The sequence below is a fragment of the Gekko japonicus genome, unplaced genomic scaffold (genome assembly GCF_001447785.1).
Source record: "Gekko japonicus isolate JY-2015 unplaced genomic scaffold, Gekko_japonicus_V1.1 scaffold1392, whole genome shotgun sequence".
In the NCBI taxonomy this organism is placed as follows: domain Eukaryota; kingdom Metazoa; phylum Chordata; class Lepidosauria; order Squamata; family Gekkonidae; genus Gekko; species Gekko japonicus.
Window position 1 is genome coordinate 89741 of NW_015167578.1, and position 27102 is coordinate 116842.

At 43.8% G+C, this 27102-nt stretch overlaps 1 protein-coding gene across 1 annotated transcript in view; it reads left to right on the forward strand.

Moving 5' to 3' along the window:
* GALNT14 (polypeptide N-acetylgalactosaminyltransferase 14) overlaps positions 1-27102 on the forward strand; it is a 210468-nt gene that overhangs the window by 77915 nt on the left and 105451 nt on the right. Inside the window, exon 3 of the mRNA XM_015413873.1 lies at positions 18332-18430. Coding sequence (XP_015269359.1) covers positions 18332-18430 — 99 coding nt within the window. The remainder of the gene's footprint in view (positions 1-18331; positions 18431-27102) is intronic.

Below are 27102 nucleotides of genomic sequence, written 5' to 3' on the forward strand. Positions count from 1 at the left end.
GGGGGCGTGAGACGTTCCTGGCAGTGCGACTGGGGCGTATATTGCTGTTCTGTTGTGTTGGTATGAATAATTCTCAAATACCAGGGGTCATTGGGGGGGGGACGCGGGGGGACGCCATCCCCCCGGGTGAGGTGCGGGAGGGCGGGGCCTGGAGCTCCCTGCTGGTGCCCGCTGGAGGTCGCCGCCGGCTGTGGGAAGGACACACTTCCGGTGATGTCAGGGGGTGTGGCATATGCTAATGAGTTATGCTAATGAGTCCCCCTAGCTCTTTTTCTACGAAATGACCCCTGTCAAATACTATCTTTAATCCAATTATTGGAGCACCGTATTTTTAATTGAATTGTACATATTGTATTTTATATTGTTGTTATACTGTTGTACTGTTTTAACTTGGCATCTATGCCTCTCGTGAGCTGCCCTGAGCCTTTGGGGAGGGCGGGATATAAATTCAAAGATAAATAAATGGAACTAGAAGTTAAAAGTTATAAATTATAAAGAAAATAATAACTATAATCCATTCAGTTTCATGTTTCTTTTCATTCCAAATAACCATGTTGGTTTCCAGGATAATTTGAAGATAGTAAAAAAGAAGTTAACCTGTAATAATTAAAAATGGATCTATAAGATAATTTAACAAAGCTCAGTTCATTTAAAGATTACACACACATTTATTTAAAAGTGAATGTATTATATAGGGTAGAAAAGAAGACTGAAATGTTACTCTTATAAACTACTAGAGAGCAATTGAGCCAGCAACGTGAGATAGAGAGCATTTGCCAGCCAATTTGAAAAAAGAAGGCTTCTAGCCAGATAAAAAAAAGAGGACTGGATTGCTCCTAATTCAAACCCTTGAAATGGAACTGGAAGTAAGTTTAAAATTGTTAAAGAAAAAGTTATTAATAACTTTTAAAAAGTTTAAAAATCATAAAAAACTATATTCCAGTCAGCTTCATGTTTCTTTCCATTCTAAATAACCATGTTTGTTCCAGGATAATTTGAGGAAATTAAAAAAGAATTTAAATTGCCATAATTTGAAGAAAGTAAAAAAGAAGTTAAGCTGTAACTATTTGAAGGTAATAAAAAAGAAGTTAAGCTGTATCAAGAGGCTGACACCTTCTAACATAATAGGATTACTCCTGAGGAAGATTGGTGAAATGAGTGTACAACCTGGTACTCATTGAGGATGCTGGACTTTTCCTTGAAAATGGATGTTGGACTTTTCCTTGAAAATGTTAGAATTTCCTAGCAATATTGTAAAAGTTTTAATTGATATACAAATTGATGTTCATAGGAATTATTAAATGTTATTGTCAATTTTGGTCACAGTGTTTCTTTGTTTGATATGATTTCCAACAGGGAGATTGGCAACTCCAGTGTCAGTTTAAGGGAAGATTGGGGTATGTATTTTACCTCAGGACACATTCAGTGATTCCCAACAGCAACAACAAACTGTTTAGAATGTTAGAGGCAAAGGCCAATGAGGCCGCATATGCAAATGATCTTTGTGTTCTGACTGGCTAGTGGAAGGAAAGGAACAGCAAACTGTTTAGAATATTGGAGGCAAGACTCAGGCAACGCAGCCAGTAGATAGGGACAGCTTCTGGGTGACAGATCAGGGAGCCAACTGATTTGGGAGCGTGTGGAATGTTCAAGAGAGTCCACGACCAAAACAGAATTATTATATATAGAGATATATGTTTTCTTTTTCCACATTTAGCTGTTTCAGCTGGTCTTGAATATATCTGTGTTATGGGATTCTATGGTTATTATTTTTTTTGTGTGTGCGGATACGGAGTGTGTTTTAAGAAGTCCTTGAGTACTAGTTTCTTTCAGTTTTCTTTCACCTAGATGTCATGCTTATTAACAGCTATACTTAACCAAAAAGTATAAAAATGCCTGCTCAGCGTGTGTCACTTTTTGTCACACTGAGTTCCCAGAATGATTCCAGGACAAATTGTGACTCTCTGTGGGGTATGCACAATGATTCCCTGAGGGGCATACATGATGTTTTCAACAGTGAGTGTAAAAAAGGATGACTCCATATACAGATAGTATTCCCTACCTCTCTGATGTTACTTCATTTTATCAGGGCTATGGATTAAGTTGTTACTGTTGCTCACTCTCTGCAAATCAGGACAAAACTGCTGTATATTTTAAAATAAGCCAAATGTGCTCTATTTTTACAGCCTCTCTGCTCAGCAAGCTGGTTCCATTTAAAGAACTACCTACTCTTCAGAGTATTCCACTGGGCCTTTGAGTCCAGTGTCTATTGAAATAAGTGCTGCTGTCTCCATTGGGACTTAGAATAATACCTTTGTGTTTTAACCCTGAAATAACTGAGAACATGTCCACTGATTGCTTAGAAAGGATGTTAATGATATATCCCTTAAGTGCCTTTCTCTGTATTATCTTCTGCTGACACATGGAGGATCATTGGCTGGAAAGCAATTCTGCTGCGCATCTGAGATTCCTCTAGGAGCTTGAAAGGGAGTTTCTACTGTGGCGCTACAGACTGAGCTGTCTGTTTGGAATGAATATGGACAAAACACTCTGTGTGATTCTGGCTGGGTGAAGGAGAGTTGGGCGTGCACAGAGAATGTTCAAAATTCAAGGCAGAGCTGCTGACAAGCAAACGCTGTTGAAGCAGAAAGGAATAATGAGCAGGAAAGAGAAAAGTGGGGAAGTGGGGGGGGAGAAGGAGAATGACAAAGTTAACCAGCGAGAGAGGGGAGATTTATTGTTGGCAAGAGTCTGGGGACTTGGTGCCACAGGGGCTATGAACTCTGGAAAGTGTCATGGCTGTAGCTGGGAAGGGCCAAGTGGGTGCATTGCCTCACCTGGAGTGCTGTTTCATCCCATGGAAGGCTTTAGAAAATTGTGATATGGCAGTTTGGATTTAAAGAATGGGTACTTGATGTTTTAGAATAAGAAAAAAATCTGCTTCAAAACAGTCCTGTGCTACAGTGACTGTGAACGTGGCAAGGTACTTAAAGGGGTGAAGGATAACATAAAGCCAGGGGTGGCCAGGTTCTTCAGCCTGGGGACTAGGTCTTCCCTGATCATCACATGACCACTTCCCAGTCCTGCATCTATATTGGCCAGTGGTGTGGGGGGGGGGGGGGGGAGAAAAGGAGCCTGATCCAAACTGACCGTGTTGCCATCCCACCTAATAAGGAAAGATGGCTATGATCTAGGGAGTGAGGTGTAGAGACAGATGCAGTAAAAATATGGTTTGGCTGTCTCAGAAATGGAGCCATTTGCCAAAGAAGTAAAACATAATGCTATAATGAGGACACTGGCATACCAGGATGTATGCCTTGTATTCGGGATGTACTCTGCATCTCTCCCTTGCAACTAATTAGTCTTTCTTGCTTTGTGGTTCTGCAAAGCAAAAAGCAAATCTCTCCTTATATATATTTGTCATTTGGGGTGGCAAGATTCGATGCGTGGCAAAATCAGTTGGCGGCCTGAACCGCCACTCAGAAGGTTCTGCCACCATTGGCTGGGTGCGTGGGGGGGGGTCCCCCGGGTCCCACCCACAGAAGCTTTGGCCAGCCTCTCGCCCTCTCTACAGGGAGACACCGGACAGGATGGACCCTCTGGCGGACGGAGGCAGCGAGGCATCTACGTCTTTACTCCCTATTCTCCCAATGGCAGCAGGGAGGCAGGAGGATGGGCCCTGCTGGCCTCGCCATCCCCTGCTGCTGCCCTCCAGCCCCAGCCAGCCTGGCCTGCGCCGCTGCCGCCTTCTTCCTCGCCACACTCTGGACGCGACTTCCTTGTGCCTCCCTCCCGTGCTCATCTGATCGAGCAAGGCCGGCGGAGAGCCGGGCCCCGGCCGGAGGGGGGGGACGAGGGAGATGAGATGGCAGCTTCCCGCCCTACCTTGCCTCTGGCCTCCTCTCTGCCGGCGCCGACATCACCTCCGCATGGCCCGCTGAGAGGACGGAAGGGAAGGTGGCGGACAACCAGGAGGGAGGGAAGCAGCCAGCGCCACGACTGCCCCAGGGATGCCACATGCCAGTTGGGGACGCCATCGAGGGGAGCAGCCCAGCCAAACGGCCGGGTGCCGCTGAGAGCAGGGGAGAGGGTCCTGGGCGCAAGGTGAGAACCCCGAGAGAAAAGGCTCCGCAGAATGAGGGGCAGGCCATGGTGGAGGCGCCCCACAGCCCACTGGATGCGCCCAGACAGGGAGCCACTGACAGCCCGTGCTGTCGCCCCTCGACACCAGGGTTTCCGGAGGGAGCAGGAGACGCCAGCCCGGGCCCCTGTGTGCTTGGAGACAGCCCAGGCAGGGAGCCGCTGCCAGGGCGTCCTCTTGCCCGCCATCCTCCCCCCGGGTCTGAGGGCCAGGTAGAGAGTGGGAGGGAAGACCCCCCACCTTTCTAGAGTCCATTGCATTGTTGTTGCAATGAGCGTTGCTCCTAGTTACATAAAATAAGCAGGCAGACATATCTAAAATAATAGAAATCTTCCTAGACATCTCCCTTCTTGGACGTTATATTGGCACCTGACAGTTAACCACTGAATTTATATTGGTTCTTTCTTTGCTCAATGAGGTATATTTTCATATACTTGAAAAGGGGAGTTATGTGTGGCTACATCTATTTTGGGGCATGGATTTCTTCCTCTTTTGGTGCCTCAATTGGTTTGAATCTTGAAAGGCACTTCCATGGAATTCCTGCATAAAAGGTTCTAGCCCTTTTTGCCCTCAAAAGTGATCCCTCCTCTTTCTCTCCGTACATGTATCTATCTTTTAAGGCTTTAACCCCCCCCCCCCCCAATAAAATGTGCCATGGAGTACGTGGTCTAGTTAATATATTAAGTACAATCAAAATCCATGTGGAAAAGAAGCTCAGCATGAGGGGTAAATGTTGTTATTCAAGGTAACAGAGTTATGAATGCAAGGTTGTGTAGTCCACAATATTTTCAGGAAGTTTTAGGTTGCCATACATACCTTTCTGCCCAAGTATTTTTTCATGGGTGCCATTGCACTCCATGCATCAGGAAATCATGGAATCTAACTGTCTTCTTCTGAAGTCAGAAAGTGTATCCTCTGGCCTCAGTGTTTGGCCAAATTGCCACAACCAAGATCTGTGAAATCCTGTTTCATCATGCATTAGAATTGTACATGTATCTGCTTGGGACATCTCATGACTAAGGAAGATACATTCTCAGATGGCAACTTTCTCAGGAAGGAAATCATTTTCCAGTGTGAGCTATGAATAAATTGTACCTGAACGAGTACACTGTTTTTCAAATTGTTTGGATTCAGTATGGTTTTTGAAGAATGTCCAAATTGTATTTTACAATATAGTTCTATAAGTACAAATCAAGATCTGCAGATGGGACATTAGAAATCTTCATATGAATGGACTATACTTAATTGGTTCTGTAGAAGAATTGCCCTGGGCATTAGCACTGGCAATCTGCGTTACAGTTCCCTGTGCATTACTAGTACAGATGTCTTTCCCATGCGCCACCCACTCCAACACTGAGATCCAACAACATAGGAATCTCAGCAATATTTCTTCCTTTTGCTGGTGCATGAATCCAAAACATGGTCTTGGATCCCATGGAGTGTTTTTTCCATCCATGGAAGTGCTGCTTCCCAGGAGCTACATTCAGGGGGACATTTGGACTGCAAGTCATACCATGCTGGTAGAAATCTTCCCTCTAGGGGAAATACTTTGTGGGATCCAACCCATGGAGCTCCAAGATCTTCCAGCTGTGCATTCATATATTTATATATAACGAATAATTGGAGGTGGGAAGAGAAGAGAGGGAGGGAGAACTGTTATTGGTTTTGTTAAAAAAAATTGTGCTGGCAATTTGGTGACCTATGAAATACCATAAGCAGCAAAAAACATTTATCCAGTGACAGCCCGAGGTAGTGCAAGCAGCTCTTAGTGGCTTTATTTTCATTATTACAGCAATTTTAGGGCTGCATGCTGCAATTTTCACTCGCAGTGAGGTATTAAATTGAAATTACCCCAGATGTAATTGTCACACAGAATAATTCTGGACATGCTGAATTTAATGTTTTCCAAGCTGTGGTTTTATTATCCAAGCAAGTGCCAAAAAAACACTTGTCAACAGCTTAAGCTGAAATCTGCCTTTTTCAAGTGGCAGGATGTTTAATGGAGGGTGTTGGAAAGAAGTGTAAAACAGCACTTTAGCCTCCTCTTTTAAGCTGGTAATTGATCAAACTAGCTTGACGATATTTGCCAAATCACCAAAGAGTGTCACCTAATGCTCTTTAGATCAAAGTCCAAGATTTTGAAGGATTACCACTGGATGTGACTCTTATGTCAGAAACGATGCTTCCCTTTTCTGCTCTGTCATGCAAACTTTACATTTCCAAAGTTTTCTTAAACTTTGCTCTCTCAGCCTATGTTCAGGTTAGGGTAAACCATGATTGGCAACTGATGTGACCCAAGTGTTTGCTGTTGCGTCCAGGATTCTTTGCTTGCAGGAATGATCAATCCTGTTGGAGATGTAGGATAGTTGAGTGGATAGTATGTCAGACTTTGGCTGAGAAGACTTCGGTTCAAATCCTCACTAAGCCATACAGCTTCTTGGGAGACCTTAGGTCAGTCTTTGTTATCTTTGATAACCTACTTTACCTGAGGTATCTCCTGTGCTCCTTGAAATAAGGATAGCATAGCTATGTCCTGGATAGCTCAGATAAGCCCGATCTTGTCAGATCTTGGAAGCTAAGCAGGGCCAACCGTGGCAAGTACTTGGAAGGACAACCTCCAAGGAATCACAGGGCCAGGACGTAGAGGTAGTTAATATCAAGCCACCACTCTGAAACGTCCTATCCTGACTAGTGGTCACAAGAAGTCACAATGACTTTCAAGCTTGCAAGTGCGTGCGTATGCACACACACACACACAAGTCACCAAAAAAAACACGATAGCACACAAATATAATATATGAATAAATTACATTGGTAAACACTGAGTAGCTTTCCCAAGAATGTAAGAAAGATATCTACTCTTCCATCTTTTATTTATATTATTTATTTATTTATTATTCACATTTCTATCCCGCCTTCCCTGGAGGCTCAGGGCAGCTTACAGGGCGTATCGCCAGATAAAACAATAAAACAATACCAAATAGTAAAATACATCACCATTAAACCAATTTTGGTGCTCCTCTCAGTCAATTCCCACATTCCAAATTACACTTTCTAAAAGAAAGATGGCCACCCCCTACACCTTGCGCTCTCGCCCATAGTGCAGCGATTATGGGTCATTGATGGAACTTGCCCCCCCTGGGGGGTTGATGGTATGGGGCGTTGATGGTAGACTAGTGTGTTGGTGCTGCACTAGTGGTGGACTAGTGGTGGCGGCTCCTATTCAAAAGCCTGGCGGAAGAGCTTCGTCTTGCAGGCTCTGCGGAACTGTGCTAGGTCCCTTTTAAAAGGCTCTGTGAGTCCTGTCCCCTGTCCCCTTTTTAGGATGGTTAATAGGGATAAACGGTTCCCTATTTTGTTTGGCCTGTGTTTTACTGCTATTATATTTCAACTTAAAAAAAAATTCTGGGAGCCTTTTTGAGGAGAAAATATTTTAATTCTTTTTTAAAAAATGCCCAAGCCACATAATTTTTCACTGTTATTATACAATCTCTGTTTTCTGGATCAGTGTTGCCTTGTGTCATCCATAGCAATGAGTGACTTCTCTTCCAACTTGAGTGGAGTTTGCAACTTGAATGGAAATTGTGAGCAGCAAACCTGAATCTTTGAAATAAAACATTGCCTTTTTATTGAATGTTCTACAGTGTTCTGAACCAGATTGCAAATCCTTTGCATATGTGAGGTCTCACATTTCCACTTGAGAGCTGTGGTTCTGGTGCAGGTAGACATTGTGTTGGCTGGGCGGCCTTATAATATTCTCTGTATGTTATGTGTCCTGACACCTTGCCTCATAATTCTCTGTGTGTGCCAACCATGGTTACTGTCTGGCTGTCTAGCGTGATGATGAATGCCACCAACTGTGCAGATGCAAAAACAATACATAAACTAGAAATACAGGTTGTTTTAAAAATGATGTGTCCTCTGCCCCTGACCTTGGGTAATATGTGACTTTGTTAGCAGTGTAGTAAGTTTTGAGCATGTACCAGCTGAGGCTACTGGCCATCTGACTAGTTGGACGATGAATGTCATTGACAAAAGCAGAACATAAACTCAAACTGCTGCTCATTTAAAATTGCAAACATATCAGGAATTCAAGAGTATGGGGGACTGATTCAAGAGAAAAGGGGCATGGTAAGATTGATTTTTGAGCATACTAGTTGCAATGATCGTAAACTTGCCAGATGTCATTTGACATCTGTGCATGCTACAGAATGAAGGCTATCTTCATCAACTAACATTTCTTACCCTGTTATGCTTGTAAAGTTCTGTAATATGGAAAGGCTGCGGAATTGAGTAACAGGTTGCAAGCTTCCCTCCCGCCCCACATTGGTTTGAAGAACTACCATCTCCCTCTTCTCAGATGTTTTATGACATCCAAAGCAATGAGCTTGTATGTTCAGTAACATGTTTTTGTTGTGTATAATATTTTAGAGGGGTTATCATATTCAGGGTTGTCTCTTTTGAGGGTAAATGCAATGCAATCACATTAGAAATACTTTCAGTGGGATCACATAAATACTTTCAGAAAAAACTCCATTTGGCGTTCCGTTGAGTTTGACAGGCACATTAATGGCTGTGCACTTCAGTTTCCTCATCCAGTCAGACAGTGGGGTGGTAGTCAAGCAGATGAATGGGTGGGTGGGCAGACAGACGAGTGGGTGGGTTGGCAGGCAGGCAGGTGATGGGAGGTTGGCTGGATGGGAGGTTCTCATCCCCCTAAATCTGCCACCATCCACCTCAGTTTGCTTATTGTAGAACCAGCCCTGAAGAGCTGAGCTAGTGCCTCTTGGAGTGTTGGAGAGCTGCTTGGTTCCTGGAGAGAGATAGAGTGATGGAGGTGTGTGATGAATAATGGATGAAACAAAATACCTGTGGATTTGGGTGTGGGAGAGATGAATGAGCTCTGAAAAAGTCCTCCACTCTTACCAATATGCCCCCTTTCTGCATATTTTTTGCTCCTTAACTCTGATATTTCCCTCCTGGTGGTAACATTCTTCTGGCACAAGTCTATGTTGGCCTACTGGTGTATTCTGAAAGCAGAGGGAGTATTAAGTCTGGGATAGGATTGTTCTGTGGGTATGTAAAAAATGACAACACATATTTACAAAGGGGCCAGAGGGAAAGTTTTCTGGAAAACAGATGTCAACTGACTTTGAGTCTGTCCTGTTTTCATCAGGGGAGACCAGAGAAGTTTTTCAGCCTTTGTTTTGACCCACTTAGGCCCTGTAATATGAGGTAGCTACGGATCTTTTTGTCTCCTTTTAGTGCACATGTACAACACATAAACATGTCACACAATCTAAGATCAATTACATCTCCCTACAGTGTTATTCCACAATGTACACTTCACAGTTTCAGGAAAAATGTCATGGGATACAAATGAGCACATACTAAGCCTTTAATATGTATCCAATGATACCACAGCTGCCCCTCAGCTGTTATAATAATGTACATATTAGTGGCCTGGGATCCTTTGCCTTCATTCATCATCCTGCCAAAAACGTTTTCGCTTTTTTGATAGCCTTGGATGATATGTGCCAAGAGGATGGAGAGATGCACATCTGGGAATGCTTAGCACATTATGATATCTAAATAGTAGCAAGTGAGTAATTGTCCAAATGCTGGTGGCTGAGCCTGCCGGAAGCAAGTAGCAGTTGGACCAGAAACTTTCTTTTGTTTCTAGCTTCATTTCTTTTACAGAATTGAAGGGCATTATGAGTGTTTTATTGCAGGACTCTTCTTTCCCTTTACTATGTTTTTTTCAGTTCCTTTTCCTGGATTTCCCCCTTTACCCTTGAATTATTTATTCCCCCTGCAACTCTTTTTCTTCATGCAATGTTGTATTATATGTAATGTATTAAGTCATTTAATAAAGCTGTTAATGCAAAAGGCCCAAGACACTGGATGAAATAGCTCAGGTTTCTAATATTGTCATTTGCTGCTTGAACTTGAAAATTACCCTTCTGGTTCCATTTATTTATTTTAATTTGCTTACAGGCTTCGAAACAATTTCAATGTAGTTTATTTATTTATTCATAACATTTTTGGAGCATATCCGTAGTATACATGTAAACTGATTTAACAGATGTTCTTTCTTTCCAGGCAGAGAGCCAGTTTGGTGTAGTGGTTAAGTCTGCGGACTCTAATCTGGGAGAACTGGGTTTGATTCCCCACTCCTCCATTTGCACCTGGCTGGATGACCTTGGGCAAGCCATAGTTCTGATAAGAGCTGTTCTTGAAAAAAGAGTCGTTTCTGTCAGAACTCTCTCAGCCCCACCTACCTCACAGGGTGTCTGTTGTGGGAGGGGAAGGGAAAGGAGTTCGTAAATCGCTCTGAGACACCTTTGGGTAGTGAAGAGCGGGGTATAAATCCAATCTCTTCTTCTTCTTTTTAAAGGAGAGGGGAGAATCCAGGAGTCTCTTACAGTTTACTACCACTTTAGCAAACTACAGTTCCTAGGACTCCTTGGGGAGGGGATACTCTGAGGCATGTTCTATTACAGAAATAATGGAAAAACATTATCTTATAAGGAGATGGAATGAGACTCTCAGCAGTTGTTCTTTGTTCCTGAGGAAGGACTAGAAGTCTGAAACACTGGAAAAATTACCTAGGAGAAGTATTGGACTTTTTGGATATTTATCTTGTATAATTATTCTTTGGCTTCTGCATTTTCCTATGATGGACTTCTTTGGCTTCTACATTTTCCTATGATGGATTATATGGATAGATTTATTCCAGACAATAGATGCATTTCACTTTGATGAAGTTTCCTTTGTGAATATTTTGCGGGAAATTCAGCTCACAGTTGTTTTTGGTTGTTTTTTGCTACTTTTTACTGTGTGCCGTACTGTTGTTGTTGTAAATTAAGGTGTTATTGTTGGGTGATAGTGAGATATTGAAAAAATGGTATTTAGCAGAGATACGATAGTCCAGCAGAGCCAGAGTAAAATAATTCAGACTGAGAGTCCATGTGTGATTAAAATATAAAGTTTTTACTAAATTCTAGCATAGGAAGGGTAACTGGGATGAAAATAACAACAGAGCTAAATCGGCTGCATCCTTACTCTACAAAGACAAAACTAGAAGAGAGATTATGGCTACTCTTCTTGTTCTTCAGAACACCAAACAAAGAAGGGAAGAGAAGCCATAAAATGGTAATACACCTTGACACTTTAGTCCCAATCAAATTTCTAGATCAGGGAGAAAATTCCCGGGCAATCTACATCTAAAGAACATTGGTTACATGAGAAACATGTGACTTCCTGTGAGTGACATAAACAAACATTTAACCCCAGATATACTGAGTGTTTTCAACTTGTAATACCCAACAGTTATGTCATGTGTAGAAACTGTCTCTGTTCTCAGGCTGTACTTGTGTAGTGAAATGTAGGTGTGTCACACTGGGGGATTTTACCTGAGGAGGAAAAACATCTAATTACAGGGGCCTATATGTGTCCTGAGTTTCTGGGAATTTTCAGCAGCAGTATTATGAGGCTGTTTAGTAGTTACCAATGGATGAGTGCTGCCTGGCTCATCTTACACTTAGCTTCCCCCACCCCCCCAAAAAAAATCCTGGGATTCAAATCCAGCACTCTTGACCCTCACGCTTTCCTAACCAAACTTGCCGTTGCAAAGTTGTGGAGGACACCAGTGGTGTCATCCTGGCTGACAACAGCAGACTCCTTGTAGGCTTTATCTTGAGCCCTTAATTCTCCTGAGCACGCTTAGGATTGCTACAGGATTCATAATGTTTCCAATGGGAAGCACTGGAAATTTCATCTGTGCCGCAATGGACACTGCTGAGGCTGCTTGGTAACATCCAGGCCTTAAGGACGAGGCCTATGGGGCCTCAGGAGTCAGGAGGCAACTCTCTTCATTGCCTCCTTTATGCAATGGCAAATTTGTTTGAGGTGGCACTGTCAGGAAGTGGCATTTGAGACTTTGTCTGATATGAGCCAGTCTAAAATTCTGAGTGCATTTGGATCAGCTTGTATTGGCTCCAGGAATTCTGAATTCAGGAAACTTCAATTTTGAAGCACACAGCTCTGAGGTTTGTCACCAGCACTACTAGCAGTGATTTTATGCAACTTTACAAGTATAAATAGCAGGGCTAGAGGATATTTTGATAATAGATTGTGAAGTATGAAAAGTAGCTTCTGTCTACTGTGCCTATGGAAATGAAGCGATGTGAGAGCCAAGACATATAATGGTGTGTTATAACTGTAGCTTGAGTAAATCCATAAAGCGTTGGGATTGTGCTGAGGCTACTGTCATTGCTTCAGAGTGTTGTCAACTTGTGACAATCCTGTCTAGCGATGATACCCACCCCAGATAGGGTTGCCAAGTTGATCTTCGCCACACGCACATCACCCGGAAGTGATGGGAGGACACCAGGCACGCTGGGGGCGGGGGCATGGCCATACAAGGGAAAACCATAGAGTTTTCCCTTGGATGGCCGTGACCCCGCCTCCAGCATGCCCGGCATGGTCGCGTCACTTCCGGGTGATGCGCACGTCGGGGTGGAGTCCCCCCCAGGGCCCGATCCGGTGCCACCGGGGAATGGGTCTCTGGTGCGGGGTTTTCCCCGCCCCCCGGGGGGACTTGGGATCCCTAACCCCAGACAACCTGGGCTATCTTGGAGAGACCTCCAACAGAGGTCTCTCCCCCTCTTCCGCTCACTACTTTGGAGCTCCCCAGCCACACAGGAACCAGCACTGCCTGTCTTTATGGGGGAAGAAGCCTAGTCCACACCTGCAACCCCTCCCAGAATGCCATTTTCTCCAGGGGAACTGATCTGTGCAGGCTGGAGTCCAGTTGTAATTTTGGGAGATCTCCAGGCACGGCCTTGAAGTTGGCAACTGTGCGGCTCCACCATGGCTTGCCTCAGATGAGGTGACTGAGGCCGCACTATGGAGACCAGGCTCACCCAAGGAGTTGGACAACCCAGCAGCAGCAACTGTGGAACCTGTTTGACAGGCTGGATGCCACCACATAGGCCCACTGAAGAGGAGAGGGAGGGATGATTCTACAAGCCTTCACTTGGAAAGCTGTGGCAGCTGAGCCGGAGGCTCCATAGGGCTACCAGGTTGGGTGGAATGGTGGAGGGCAGAACTATCCCTAGTAGAAGGGTGGGAAGGATTTTAAGAGGTGATCAGAGAAGGCCAGAAAGGCCAGAAAGGAGGAGGAAGTAGGTGACACAACCTGTTCCCCTATGTAAGCTGAGTCCTTGTGGGTCCCTCTCTGCAGAGGTGAACAAGTCAAAAGCTGGGCAGCATGTCTGAAACAAGGGGGAGTACCACAAACTCAGATTTAATATATAATTGCCCAGATGTGCTGACTGCTGGTGTTGGCATATTGCATGCAGATTGAATTATGAGTTGGTCTGCACCAAGGCAAGACCACGTCAGCATGCATCACATCCACTCAAAGGGTATTCAAAACATTCTGTACCCACTAATGGTATATCTAATTGAATTCCAAGGGAACTGGTATTTTCAGCTGGTGGGAAAATGGCTGCCGCAGTAGTAGAGGTAGCAGAACTAAAACCTCCCCTGAAGAGCCAAACCTACGATAACTGAGGGCACAAAATGTCAGCCCCCATACTCTGGACAAGCCTTGATAACTTCACCTGGACTGTGTATTCCTTCACCCCGCTAGGCGACTTAAATCCCATCGAAGCCTTCCCATTAGGTACTAAAATACGGCTACTTCTAGAGGTAGAATAGAATAAAATATTTTAAGAAGGAAGTTGATTAATGAAAATTCTTAATGTGACTATTGGTATTAGAGACGGTTAAGATGTTCTCCTTTTTGAAAATACATCTGAGCAAAACCTGTCATTGCAATCCCTTAGATACTGAGAGGGTTTACCTAAGACAGTGTCTAAACTTTACGGCTCTGCCTATAATTTCTTTTTTCTTTCACCCCTCTGCATGTCGTGCTGCCTGTCTGTGCATTCTTGTGTCAGATTATAGCTGAACAAAAGGGGAAACAATTAGAGGCCTCCTCTGAGATGTCTGCTTTCATTTCTCCTGCTTTACACATTTTTAAACCAACGTGTGCAACATAAATCAAATATGAGAATAAACGCACAGCAATTCCTCATGTCCTGCAGAAGTCAATGTCGATGGAACCGGCTGGTTCAATTAAAAAAGAGTATTTGAGGCTGATGCTCCAAAAGATGTAAAATTTCCAAGAAAGCACCTGGCCCATAAAGCTGCACAAGACTCCTGGATTGGGAAGTCACCTGGGTGGCCAGAGCCTTCTCTCCACTCATGTGTGTAAATGAAGAGGCACTCCAGTGAACTTAATAGGCTAGTCCAGCTCCAGAATTTGGGAGTCCCTTGGACAAGGTGCCCTCCTTTGTTCCCCTCATTGAGTTGGTCCCTTTCTTGCCACTGAGTACTCAATTGTCTTGTGCCTCTGGGCCTAGACACGGCTACCATCCCGTGTGGGTGATATAAATGAAGGTTACTAGGAAGCTTCCAATCTGTTTCCCTCTTATACTCTTACTAAAGCTTCTGCTATCTCCCTCTTTCAGTCACAAGCCTCCCTTTTTTTTAACCTGACTGTCTAAAATGTCTTTTTTCTGGTACAGAAGGAACAAGAAAGGGAATTAGAGTTATGAACTGATGAGTTAGATGGCACCATTTGGAGGGGCCATCTGGCTTGAGCTGGTGACACTAATATAGTCATAGATATGAAAAATAATCTTAGAGAGAAAGGAAGGAAAAAGACATTAGTAGCTAAACTGAGAAAATGCACTGATAACGGAAGTAAAAGGACATTGCATTTCTTCACGAATCAAAGAGACCATTTTAAAAGTTACAGACAAGCTCATGGGCAGCGGGGTCAATAACTGTTAGTCATGATGATAGTAAAAAAACAGGATCCTTGCATTCAAAGGCAGTGTGTATCTGTGTAAAGTGATCTGTGTCAGCTGAACAGAGAGCCTGCAATACATTGAGCCTTCACCAGTATGGCTATCTTCAGGGCTGAATGTAAAGACAAATGGAGGGCTTCATGTGAACCCCTTGCAGCTTCGGAGCCTCACCAAGTATGGAAAACCTGACCTAAATTCTAAAACTAGTGTGTTTTAGATTAAAAGGCAGTGCTGGATAGGGTTGCCAAATGTCTTTTGGCCGGGAGCTGGGGGCTCCCGGCCGGCATCTGTGTCATGTGTGCGCGCGTCACCCGGAAGTGACGTCACACGCCCTCAAATGGCGTGGCCCCACCCCCAGTTTGCGACGTCACTTCCGGGTGACGCGCACGCGGGGGTGGGGTTTCCCCCGGGCCCGATTTTCATCCCGTCGAAAATCGGGCCATCAAAGCGGGGCATTCCCTGCCCCCTGGGTCGATTTGGGAACCCTAGTGCTGGATTTTTGCAATGACCTCCAAACCCTTTGACATGGGGGATCTCTGTGGGATTTGTTTAATAGAATTATAGAATCATAGCGTTGGAAGGGGCCATACAGACCATCTAGTCCAACCCCCTGCCCAATGCAGCATCTTGGACATCATACACAGGAATAGCTGCAGGCTTTCCCTAGGTTTTCCTAGTTGAATCCTCTTCTCTCCCTCTGGATTAGCTGGAGTACATTTTACAGTTGTTCAGCTACTTCTTAGATGTCATTCCTCTTAATTCTATGGGTACACTGAGGAGACAGAAGTGCTGTGTGTTCATGAGTGGCTTTCCTCCAATCGAAGAAACTGGGGCCAATGGAACAAAGACTAGAACAGATTGGGGATCCTAACCCTTCATGGCCCATACATGGTGCAACATTTAGGTAATGCTGATGTAAAGGAGATGAGCCAGTACAACATATCAAAAGTGATTTTTTTTTTAAAGGAATGCTCTTTTGTAAAAGGAACCAATTTATCTTAAGGCCTCAAGGTGGCCTGTTTCTATAATGAAAAGCAAAATCCTGAAAATTTGATTACAAAGGTCTTCTGGCCCACTGAATGGTATGCCACAGCTCTGTGCACATCATGGTGCGAGGAAGTCAGGGAAGTCTAGTTTGCACATTCAGAATTCATGAAAAGCTTGCTTTCCATTCATGCTGTTAGTTCTGCAAATGAGTGGCAATTTATTCACCTTTTACAATAATGCAAGAATCAGCAGCTAGATTGGACAGAGAAAAAGTGGAAAGGAATGACTCAATTAGCAGTGTGTGAGGTGTGGTTAGGAGGGTGGTTGTGTGTATAAACCTGCCTCTTCCACAAAATCCGGAGCATGATGGAAGACAGGAGGACCTGGCATGATGTGGTCCATGAGGTTGCAAAGACTTGGACTCGAATGTGCGACTGAACAATAACAACTTCCACAAATGGAGGAACTGTTGAAGGAACTGTGTAGTTGGATACATCCATGTATTCCTTAGTTGAGCAATGGATAACTTCTAAAACTGCACTGGCAATCTTTAGTTTTTAACCTAATACCTTCAATTTAGAAAGGGAATCTATTGAATTAGAGAGGGACCATGGCATAGTGGTAGTATCTATTGAATTAAAGAGGGATAGAGACAGCCCTGGTCGCCCTCACAGATGATCTCCGGAGGCATCTGGATTGAGGCAGTATGGCGGTGTTGATGTTGTTGGACCTGTCAACAGTGTTCCACTGCCTCACCGATACTGGGTTTCAGGGGTTTGCCTTATAGTGGCTCTCCTCGTTCCTTCAGGGTTGGGGACAAAGGGTGGCAGTTGGGGAACAGCTATCCAGAAGGCACCCGCTAAATTACGGAGGGCCCCAAGGAGCAGTGCTCTCCCCAATGCTATTTAACATCTATATGCGCCCCCTTTGCCCAGATTGCTTGGAGGCATGGACTGGGTTGTCACCAATATGCGGATGACACCCAGCTCTACCTGTTGTTGGATGGCCAGTCAGACTCTAGTCCAGGAGATCTGAACCTGGCGTTGAAAGCCATGGCTGGTCGGCTTAGACTGAGTCGACTGAAATTGAATCTGATGAAGACGGAGGTTCTGTGCCTGAGTCGGAACAGCCCAAGGTTAGGGATCCCTCTCCCGACCTTCACTGGGGCGCCATTAGTGCCAGCACCAGAAGTTAGGAGTTTGGGAATGCTCCTGGACACCTCCTTAATGATGGAGACCCAGGTAGCAGCCACTGCAAAGTCTGCCTCCGGCTGATTAGGCAGTTGGTTCCCTTCCTTGAATGCAATGACCAGGCAACAGTGATCCATGCAATGGTCACCTCGAGATTGGATTACTGCAATGCTCTCTACATGGGGCTGCCCTCGTCCCAAATCCGGAAGCTGCAGCTGGTGCAGAATGCAGCAGTGAGGCTGCTGTTGTGCCTTCCTGTGCAGGAACACATCCAGCCCGCCCTTAAAGCACTGCACTGGCTGCCTATAGCATACCAGATTCAGTTCAAGGTGCTGGTTATTACCTTTAAAGCCCTATATGGTCAGGGACCTAAGTACCTAAGGGACCGCCTTTCCCCACATGTTCCCCAGAGAGCACTAAGATTGGGATCCCAAAATCGCCTGGTTCTCCCGGGCCCTAAGGAAGCCAGGCTTGCTGCAACGAGGGCCAGGGCCTTCTCTGTGGTGGCCCCTTACTGGTGGAATGAGCTCCCGGATGATATCAGGGCTCTGCAGGACCTTGTGCAGTTCTGCAAGGCCTGCAAAGTGGAGCTCTTCTGCCAGGCTTTCAAGTAGGGGCTGCCTTTAACATCATGGCCCTGGCCCTAACACCAACAGCACCACCATCCTGATGACCGACAGCCTGGCAGGAGCCTGGACTATGGCGTTGGCGACTATTCGAATGCTGAAAGAATGCCGCCATCTTCTATTACAGCTATGTTCTGAGCAGTTATGGTTTTATATTGTGATCTTAACCTAATTCTGTTTTTAGTATATTTTGGAGTTTTAATGTATATATCTATATGTATGAATTGTTAGCCACCCTGAGCCTGCCACGGTGGGGAGGGTGGGATATAAGTTTAATAATAAATAAATAAATAGACCATCTGCTTTGCATGCAAGAGGTCTCAGGTTCAATCCAGTTAAAAGGAAGGTGATGTAACAGACCTCTACTTAAGACCTGAGAAAGCTGCTGCTAGACAAAGTAGACAATACTGACCCTGATAGACCATTGGTCCAACTTGGTATAAGGTAGCTTCAGTGTCTTCAGTTTCTGTAGCTTCAGTAATCTGTTTTGTCTCTCTCTTTCAGATGCACTACTTTGCACTATCGTAAGGATCTGCCACCAACTAGCATCATCATCACCTTTCATAATGAAGCCAGGTCAACACTACTAAGAACCATAAGAAGGTAAGACTGATTCATTGGGTCATGCACTTGAGAGTCAAAGAGCTTCCAACATGCCAGAACTCATGTTTGGACTGAAACAGCATACAGGTAAAACTGATTATACTGGCATACTGTTTAACAATGGCTACATACCAGCCACAGACAAAAGAAAGTCACCTGTTGAGAGTGGTTGGAAATTGTTCTGTAATGCTCAACGTGCAGAGAGGAGATAAGATTGTACTGTTTCCTTTTAAGATAAAGTTCCAAGCAGGACCTCTGACTCAAATGAACTTGTTTGGAAAAATCTTTGAATTCTTTTTGTCGATTTTAGAGTAGAAGACCATGACCTGTATGTTGTTGTTGTTCAGTCGCACAGTCGAGTCCGACTCTTCGCGACCCCATGGACAATCTCCCGCCAGGCTCTCCTGTCTTCCGCCGTCCTCCGAAGTTGGCTCAATTTCATGTTCGTTGCATCGCTGACACTGTCTAACCATCTCATCCTTTGCCGTCCCCGTCTTCTTTGACCTTCAATCTTTCCCAGCATCAGGGTCTTTTCCAGTGAGTGCTCCCTTCTCATTTGGTGGCCAAAGTATTTGAGTTTCAGTTTCATTATCTGGCCTTCCAGGGAACAGTCAGGGTTGATTTCTTTGAGGATTGACCTCAGGATGACCTGTATAGAGCTATGTTAATGTAGACTTTGTCTGGGGTTACATGTGAGACTTGAAATTCTGATTCGAATAGGGTTGCCAGGTCCATCAGACCAGCCGGTGGGGGGTGGGGGTGAACTTACTGGGAGTGAGGAGGGAAGAAGCCAGAAATAAATGTGATGTGCCTACATCACCCAGAAGTGATGTCATGGAAGCTTGTCGGGGATGATGCTCTGGTTTGTGGGCAAAACCTTTATGGTAGAAGTCGCTCAAAATCTAGAGCATCACCCCCCAACATCACTGACATGCCCACGTCACTTCCGGGTGATGTAGGCATGTTGTGTTTATTTTCAGCTTCTTTCCTGGGTTTTTTTTTGGGGGGGGGTAATGCCGCTCTGCCAGCCAAGTGGCCAGGCCAGTGACGGAGAGGAGCACTTGAAACCAGGGGACCCCCGCCCCCACCAGAAGGTCTGGCATCCCTAGATTCGAATATTGCCCTGCTAACAAACTTGTCTTTTCTTAGGCAAATGGAAGTAACTTTCAGGGCTTTTTAAACAATAACTAAGATAAAAGTAGCAAAACTAAAGAGAACTTCAATGATGCCATAAAGACTGACAACATTTATTCCAGCATAAGATTTTTTTTTAGTCAGATCTGACTTCATCAGATGTGTAAAGTATATGACCATAGGAGATATATTTATACTCAATATTCCGAGCCACAGAGAGTGAGAGTGGGGGAGACATTACCAACAGGAACAATGACCAATCCATTCAGAATGGGTACAGGTCACTCCCAACAATAGACAGCTGGCAGAGTAAGATATAAATAGAATCAGATCTAATTAAGGAAAGTTCAGTGTAAGACATGATAAGCAGAACTAACAAAAACCTATAAAGAATGGCTCATGCTGAGCTATCAGCAGTGGTGTACCAAGGGGAGTGTGCAGGGTGCAGCCTGCCACCAGTGCAACCTTAGGGAGTTAGCTGGAGGGTGCTTCAAGCTGGCCTCACGCGGCCGAATGTCTATTTTTAAACTGCAGTTTTGGCTGCTGCCACTAGGGGCGCAGGGAATCTCAGCATAGCAAAAAAAGTCCTCTAGGATCTGCTCCTCATCTTGACCTAGGATGGCTAGATAGACTCCCATATCTCCAGGGCTTGCTTAACAGAACTTGCTTAAGAGATCATACAAGGGAGCCAACATCAGGCTGAGAGGTGCTCATTCCTGTCTCCCTTTACCTATTTTTTCTGTCCCCCCCCCTTTATTTTCACTTCTTGGTCTCAAGGCCTTCTCATCCGTATGCTGCTTGGTGAAAAATGTACTTAAGAGTAGTATAGTAACAAACCTTTGTTAATATTATGAACAGAAGGTGGGGAAGAGTGAATATTGCCCCATGATCTGACAAAGTAGTAAAGGAATGCTTTCCTCCCTCCTCTACTGGTTACATGCATGATCATGGAACATTAATCTGTTTTAGTGGCTATACATGTGGAACAGAAGTTACAACTCCCAGTTCAGGCACCAGATCGTTGATCATTATTGTGCTGGTGGAAGATCGGATAGCCTTTGGAAAGGCTATTTTGCTATATGACAATTGATGTGATTTTTAAAATATCATTAAAAATGAGAGTTATAACATGTCCTCAGTTCAACTTGCCATAGGCGATGCTGTGCCAGGAATGGAGACAGCATTTGGGCAAACCTATATAGGTAGCCCCCCTAGCTGTTAAGGGTTCATCTCGACCAAAGCTGTGTTCAGAAAATAAGCTGTCTTCTCTGTCAAGAGCTATTTGACTTTGCTGTCTTCCCACCAATGTTCCCTCTAAGCTATGGAGTCTTGTGAGCAAAAATTCTACTTGGTGAGCTACTGGCATTAAAGTTGTGAGCAGGTGATTTGGCTACTGCATAAATTGGTTTGCTCTGGAGCCATCCCTCCTGAGCTAAGATAAAAATGTGTGAGCCGGAGGCTCAAAAACCGTGAGCTAGCTCACACTAAATCAGCTTAGAGGGAACATTGCTCTTACCTGTCCCCCACCCCCAAGCTCTTCCCCCAGCCGGTGAGTGTTGTATTGCAGGCATCATGGGAAATTGTGGTTTTCTATTCGACTTGCTCTGAGCTGTAATGTTTTGTGCCTGCATTTTAAAAATGCATATAGATTCTGGTATGAAATTATTCAAATTGATGTTGCACTCCTCAAAATCTCTTTCTAAAGTTACCCATATTTTTTTATTGCTGTCCAGAACTTTTAAAAATCTTTCTGGAGTTTAGAGAGATATAGGTAAGACTCTCCTTTCTCTCTCCTTTCTTAGGGGGGTATATTATTAAACTAATATTGAAAAAAGATTTTCAGGAAAGGCGCTTTTGAGAGTCAAAGCTTGCTTCATCAGACATTTGTTAGATATCTGGTATCTGACGAAGGGGGCTCTGACTCTCGGAAGCTCATACCCTGAAAATCTTGTTGCTCTCTAAGGTGCTGCTTCTGGACTGGCATCTAGGAAAGGAAGGGGGAGTGTATTCCTTCTGCATGGCCACAAGAAGAGCCCTCAGACCTAAGACAGTCTCCATTTATGGCCATGCCACAAGCCAGCCTTATCCTGCTTGGGGGCAGACTGTCATTAAGAGTAGTAGAGTAGCAAGCCTTTGTGAATATTATGAACAGGAGGCACTGGGTTCGCTGGGCGCTGGGCACTGTACTTTGCACTGGGTCTGCTGGTCTTGCAAAAATGGCCCTTCTCTGTTTCTACTGCAGAGAGTCTCTGTTTTGACTTTAGTCCTTTGGAAACAGTGGAAGACGGGAGCACCTTCTTTGGGGGGTGGTTTGTTTCTTAACATCCAGTCTGGTGAAGCTTACGATCACTATTTTGTGATGCTTTGGCTAGTGTTAGTTAGTAAAAGATAGTACAAAGGCTCCTAGCCCTCCAAAATGCCCTGTAGATGTTCGGGATGGTCATCTCTTGGCTTCAAAATGGAGAACAGAAGACCTCCCAACTGCCTGCTCAGAATACAAGTGGTGGGATGGATTTTTATTTTTTTGCTGTCGTCACTGCTATCTTACAGTGACCCTGTAGTGTTTTCAAGGCAAGGGACTTGAGCACTGCTTAGCTTCTGAGCTCTGACAAGATCAGGCTGTCCTGGGCTAGGCTGAAAGTAATGTGACTGTCCCAAGGTCGCCCAGCAAGCTTCTATGGCACAAGTAGAGATTTGAACCTGAATTTCCGAGCTCCTAGTCCGACACTTTAATCACTACACCACACTGGCTCTTGTGATGGAATAGCGAGTTGGAATTTCAATTTTTTTTTTTTACTGGCATGATTATATATACAAAGAAGAAGAAGAAGAAGAGATTGGATTTATACCCCACCCTTTACTAGGAGTCTCAGAGTGGTTTACAAACTCCTTTCCTTTCCCCTCCCCACAACAGACACCCTGTGAGGTAGGTGGGGCTGACAGAGCTATGGCTTGTCCAAGGTCATCCAGCAGCTGCAAGTGGAGTTAAATAGTTAAAAAGAATAACATTTCTACTGTCTGCCTTTCTTTTCTGGCCATTATTCTTATGTGTTTTATTTCCTGATTATTACTGAGATTAATTTTGTCATATAGAGGAGGGGCTCTGACCTGGATAGCCCCAACCTAGCCTGATTTCATCAGATCTAAGCAGGGCCGACTAAATTCCTGATGAAACCAGATATTATGTTAATGGGAATCTTACCAGATAACGTAGACAGAAGTTCACAAGACCTACTTAGATATATGTTGACGGCAGTCAGAGTTATATTTGCAATGAAATGGAAGACAGAAGACTGTCCTACAGTAGAGATCTGGAAAGAAAAACTAGTAGAGTATGCAACATTGGCAAAACTAACCAATTATATGAACAAAAGACCCCTGAAAGAATTTCTGCAGAAATGGCAAGCTTATTACACATACTATGGGATTAATTTTTTTTTTAAGTTCTGGAATAACTTGCGTATCGTATTAAAGATAATGAAGGTATTGATTATAGTTCTAATACTTCATTCTGTATTCCACTAGTAATTAAATAATTCGTAAGAATATAATTAGATTTAGATAAACAATTAAGACAATATTAAGGATTTTACAGTGATTCAATTTTAGCATAGAGGTTTGTTCAGTTGTTAAAGATGTAATTTCTTTTATCGTTAATAGATTATCGTTAACCTTAGGAAAGTTCTAATTTATTCTTTAGTGTCTGCTTCTATATCTGAAATATATAATATTTTTGTTTTTATTTTTACTTTATTTTATTTATTTAATTTCTACCTTGCCCTCCTTGCCAAAGCAGGGTAATTTGGTAATGTATCTGATTTTACCTGTTGTACGTAACAACTTATATTATTTGACAAACCTGATGAATTATATTTTCCCCCACCCCTTTTCCCTTCTGTATCCTACCTTTTTTCTGAGAAAATAATTTAATTTTTTTTTAAAAAAAATATCCACCCTGGGCGCCAAATAGGCTAGGTATGCCACTGGCCATTAGTACCTACAGTGAGTGAGCTAACCCAAGTCCTTGCTCAAGTCTAGTGGAGAGACAGTGTTAGACATTAACAGTTCAGTACATTCTCATTAGATTCTCCTTTTGATGTTCTTTTGTAAGACCTGAGATCAGCAACAGTATTATTGATATGTTAAACATTAAGTGTTAAACATTAAATGTTAGGCCCCCTTCTCAGGTACCTACAGATGCGTAGGTAGCTACTTTACCATCACTTAGCTGGGATAGAGGGCAATAATTGGGTAGGAAGGATCTATGTGATTAGCCATCCCGCAGTATTGCCCATGCACTCCCTAAATAGTGTGAGATTGCACCATGTGAAAGCAGCTCCCATGCTCCTCTGTGCGCATGTGAGTCTATGGTAAGGCTAGATTATGGAACAAGTTTGTCAACAGTTAATATTGCCCATCATGGTATATGACAACAGTCTTCTTCCTTGTGCCTTCCTCAAACAGTGCCCCGATTTATTCTAGAATGCTGTTTAATTCTTCTGAATGCTTGCTGGCCATTTCCATACCCAACAGCTATTTTTCAGAGAATGATGTACTCTGTGATTCTTTTTGTTGTTATTTGGTTTTCTTTCCCTCCTTTTTACATTGGCAAATCCTCTGTGAACAGATCGTGCAATTACCAAACTCATTCATTATTCAAAACGATCCCACCGCTTTCTAGAGCAATTAATTGCAGGGCTGCAGATTGTTCACAAATGATTCATTTCAGATATTCCAGTTCTGAAAATCACAAGCTGTTTTGCACTTGGGAGGGGTGCTGGTGGTTCTAAAAGACACCCAGACTCTGGGATATTATCTTCTGTGTGTTGTCTGCAACTTTTCATCTGTGACTGGTGCCAGGCAATATAATGAAGGGTCTGTGGAGAACATTCAAGCTTGTGTCTAACTTTTATTTCTGAGAAACTAACATGCCAGTGGAGCTTGAACATTCGGATTTCAGGGAGAGATATGAAAACATATGCACTGGAATAGACTAGTTTTCCATCTGCTCCACCTGCAATTTTGTTGCCAAAAATAATCAGTATTTTACATTGGAGGGAAAATAATGGGCAAATTGTAGAAGGACCCCCACAGCCCCCATTGTCTGTAATTTCACTCCATATGAAGTCACATTTTTGATTCTCTATATGATATTTACAGCCCTGACCTGGATAGCCCTGGTTAGCCCAATCTCATCAGATCTCGAAAGTTAAGCAGGGTCATCCTGGTCAGTATTTGGATGGGAGACCACCAAGGAATACCAGGGTTGCTGCGCAGAAGCAGGCAATAGCAAACCACCTTTGAACATCTCTAGCCTTGAAAACCCTACAAGGTCACCATAACTTGGCTGCTCCTTGACAGCAATATATATATATATATATATATTGCAGTACACCCAACATTAGGGGTGTGTCGCCTAATATGCAAAGGAGTTCCTGCTACAAAAAAAAAAAGCCCTAACTCTTCCTGGTGTGCTCTGCTTACAGGGCAGGTGGTTTTATTCACTACATTCCCCTTCTTCCATGGTGGCCAGCTGCCTCTTTAGAGCTGATGAGGAAGCTCCTTAGCCCAGTCTCTCACTTTACCTGCCTTCTTTTTATCTATCTCAACCTGCTGCTATTCAGAAACTGTGGAATGTGCTCAGTATGATCCTGTCATGAGCTGTGTAGGATTGGGAGACAGGGCCTGGTGCGGCCTGGTCCAGGAGAGACCTGCATGGCAGTGGAAAGCAGACATAGCCTACAATCCTCACAATCCTTAGCAACAGTTGTAGCCAATTTGTGTCCAGGGATTGTGTGAAGCGAAGTCCAGATACTTTGTGAACTGTGGAAAACGGTGTTCTTTTCTCTTCTGCGAACTTGCCTGACACAGAGTAAAACTGAGGGGAGTGGTGTGAGAGACAGATCCCTCACTTGGGACAGAGTGAGTGCAGGCAGGATGCCTGGTATAAGAGGGCTGTGGGCCTTGAAATAGTAACTGGTTAAATTAAATAGATTAATTTATTTTGCCTTTAAACACTGTTATATATTTTAAGCACCTTGTCATGTTTTCAATGCCCCATTACTGTGTTAATAAACCCTTTGTTTGTTCTCTGCCTGGTCATCACACCTATAGTTTCTCAGCTTAAAAAGGGTACTCTGGGCCTTCTCAAGGGACCCGAAGTCCAGAGTCGTGGCAGCTGAAGGTGGCAACCCCCTGGGGGGTCATGACAGATTCAAATCTCACAATTGCTGATACATCAGACGTTATCTGTATAGCTGACCATGTTATTGTAGTCAGTTCTGTAGCTGACCAATGGTAATATAGCCATCTGCCATCCTTGCACATCGTCATTGATTCTTCTCTGGGCAGGTAAATTCCCTGCTGCCACAACTCCTCCTCACCTTCACAGGATGTTTTCTTGGCTTAGTAAATCCACTTGTGATGTCTTTGGTATGAAAGAGAAACCAGGCATGTCCTTCCTTCTGATTTTACTGCTAGCAACTTATTGTCTCTCCCCTCCACTTGTATGACTTCATCCACTCTTCCTGGCTCTGTGGTCTAAATGCTTCAGTGAGTAGAGTCTTCCTTATTTTATCGAAAAGGACCACTAGAGGAAAACATGTGGTATTTCATCTTATAGTAGCTTTAGGATCTAAGAGTTTTCAGGGGGGGGGGGGATCCTTAAACATACCAGGATTTTGTAGTTGTTTGTGGCTCTTCACAGCCACTGTTTCCCCTCTCTGTGACTGCTTCAGCCCAGCTCTTTCTTTAGATCTTCTGCTTCCAAAAGTGAATCAGTCAGTCAGGTAACAAATATGATGATGATCTGATGCTATCTAGTTAGTCAGATCTGGTTGTGTGGCAGTGTCACTGAGGGCAAACAAAGCCAATTCTGAGTGAAGTGAATGTGTTGTAGGAAGCATTGTCCCTGCCCTGAATGGTCAGACAGATTCACCACCTTTCAACTTTGCTGTAAAAAACTACTGAAAGATGTGGAAGTGCTTTTATTTGCAGAGAGAGGTGTTCACAAAAGGTCCCCCCTTTTTGGCTCAGACCTTATATTAAGCAACCTGCATCAGTTGTGTGTGTGTGTTTTTTTAAAAAATACTAAATGTGCATATTTGGTTATTTTGGCCATTTAGTTAAAGAGAAACAAAGAGCTATCCAAGACAATGAAGATCCACTTTCTGGTCCATTGATGACCTTCCTGGCCTCCACAGAAATTTCACTAGTGGTTGCTCAAATTTCAAAGGCTATTATTGCTGGTGTAGACTAGAAATGGCTGGGTTTTTTTAAAAAAAAACCCTCAGGATGTTGAATATGCATAATGTGTGTATAGAATTAACAGCAACATGCATTTTTGGTGTATGCTTCTGTCCTGTTTGGTGTAGTGGTTAAATGTGCGGACTCTAATCTGGGAGAACCGGGTTTGATTCCCCACTCCTCCACTTGCACCTGCTGATGTGACCTTGGGTCAGTCACAAGCTCTGGGACAGCTGTCCTCGAAAAAGAGCAGTTTGTGTCAGAATTCTCTCAGCCCCACCCACCTCACAGGG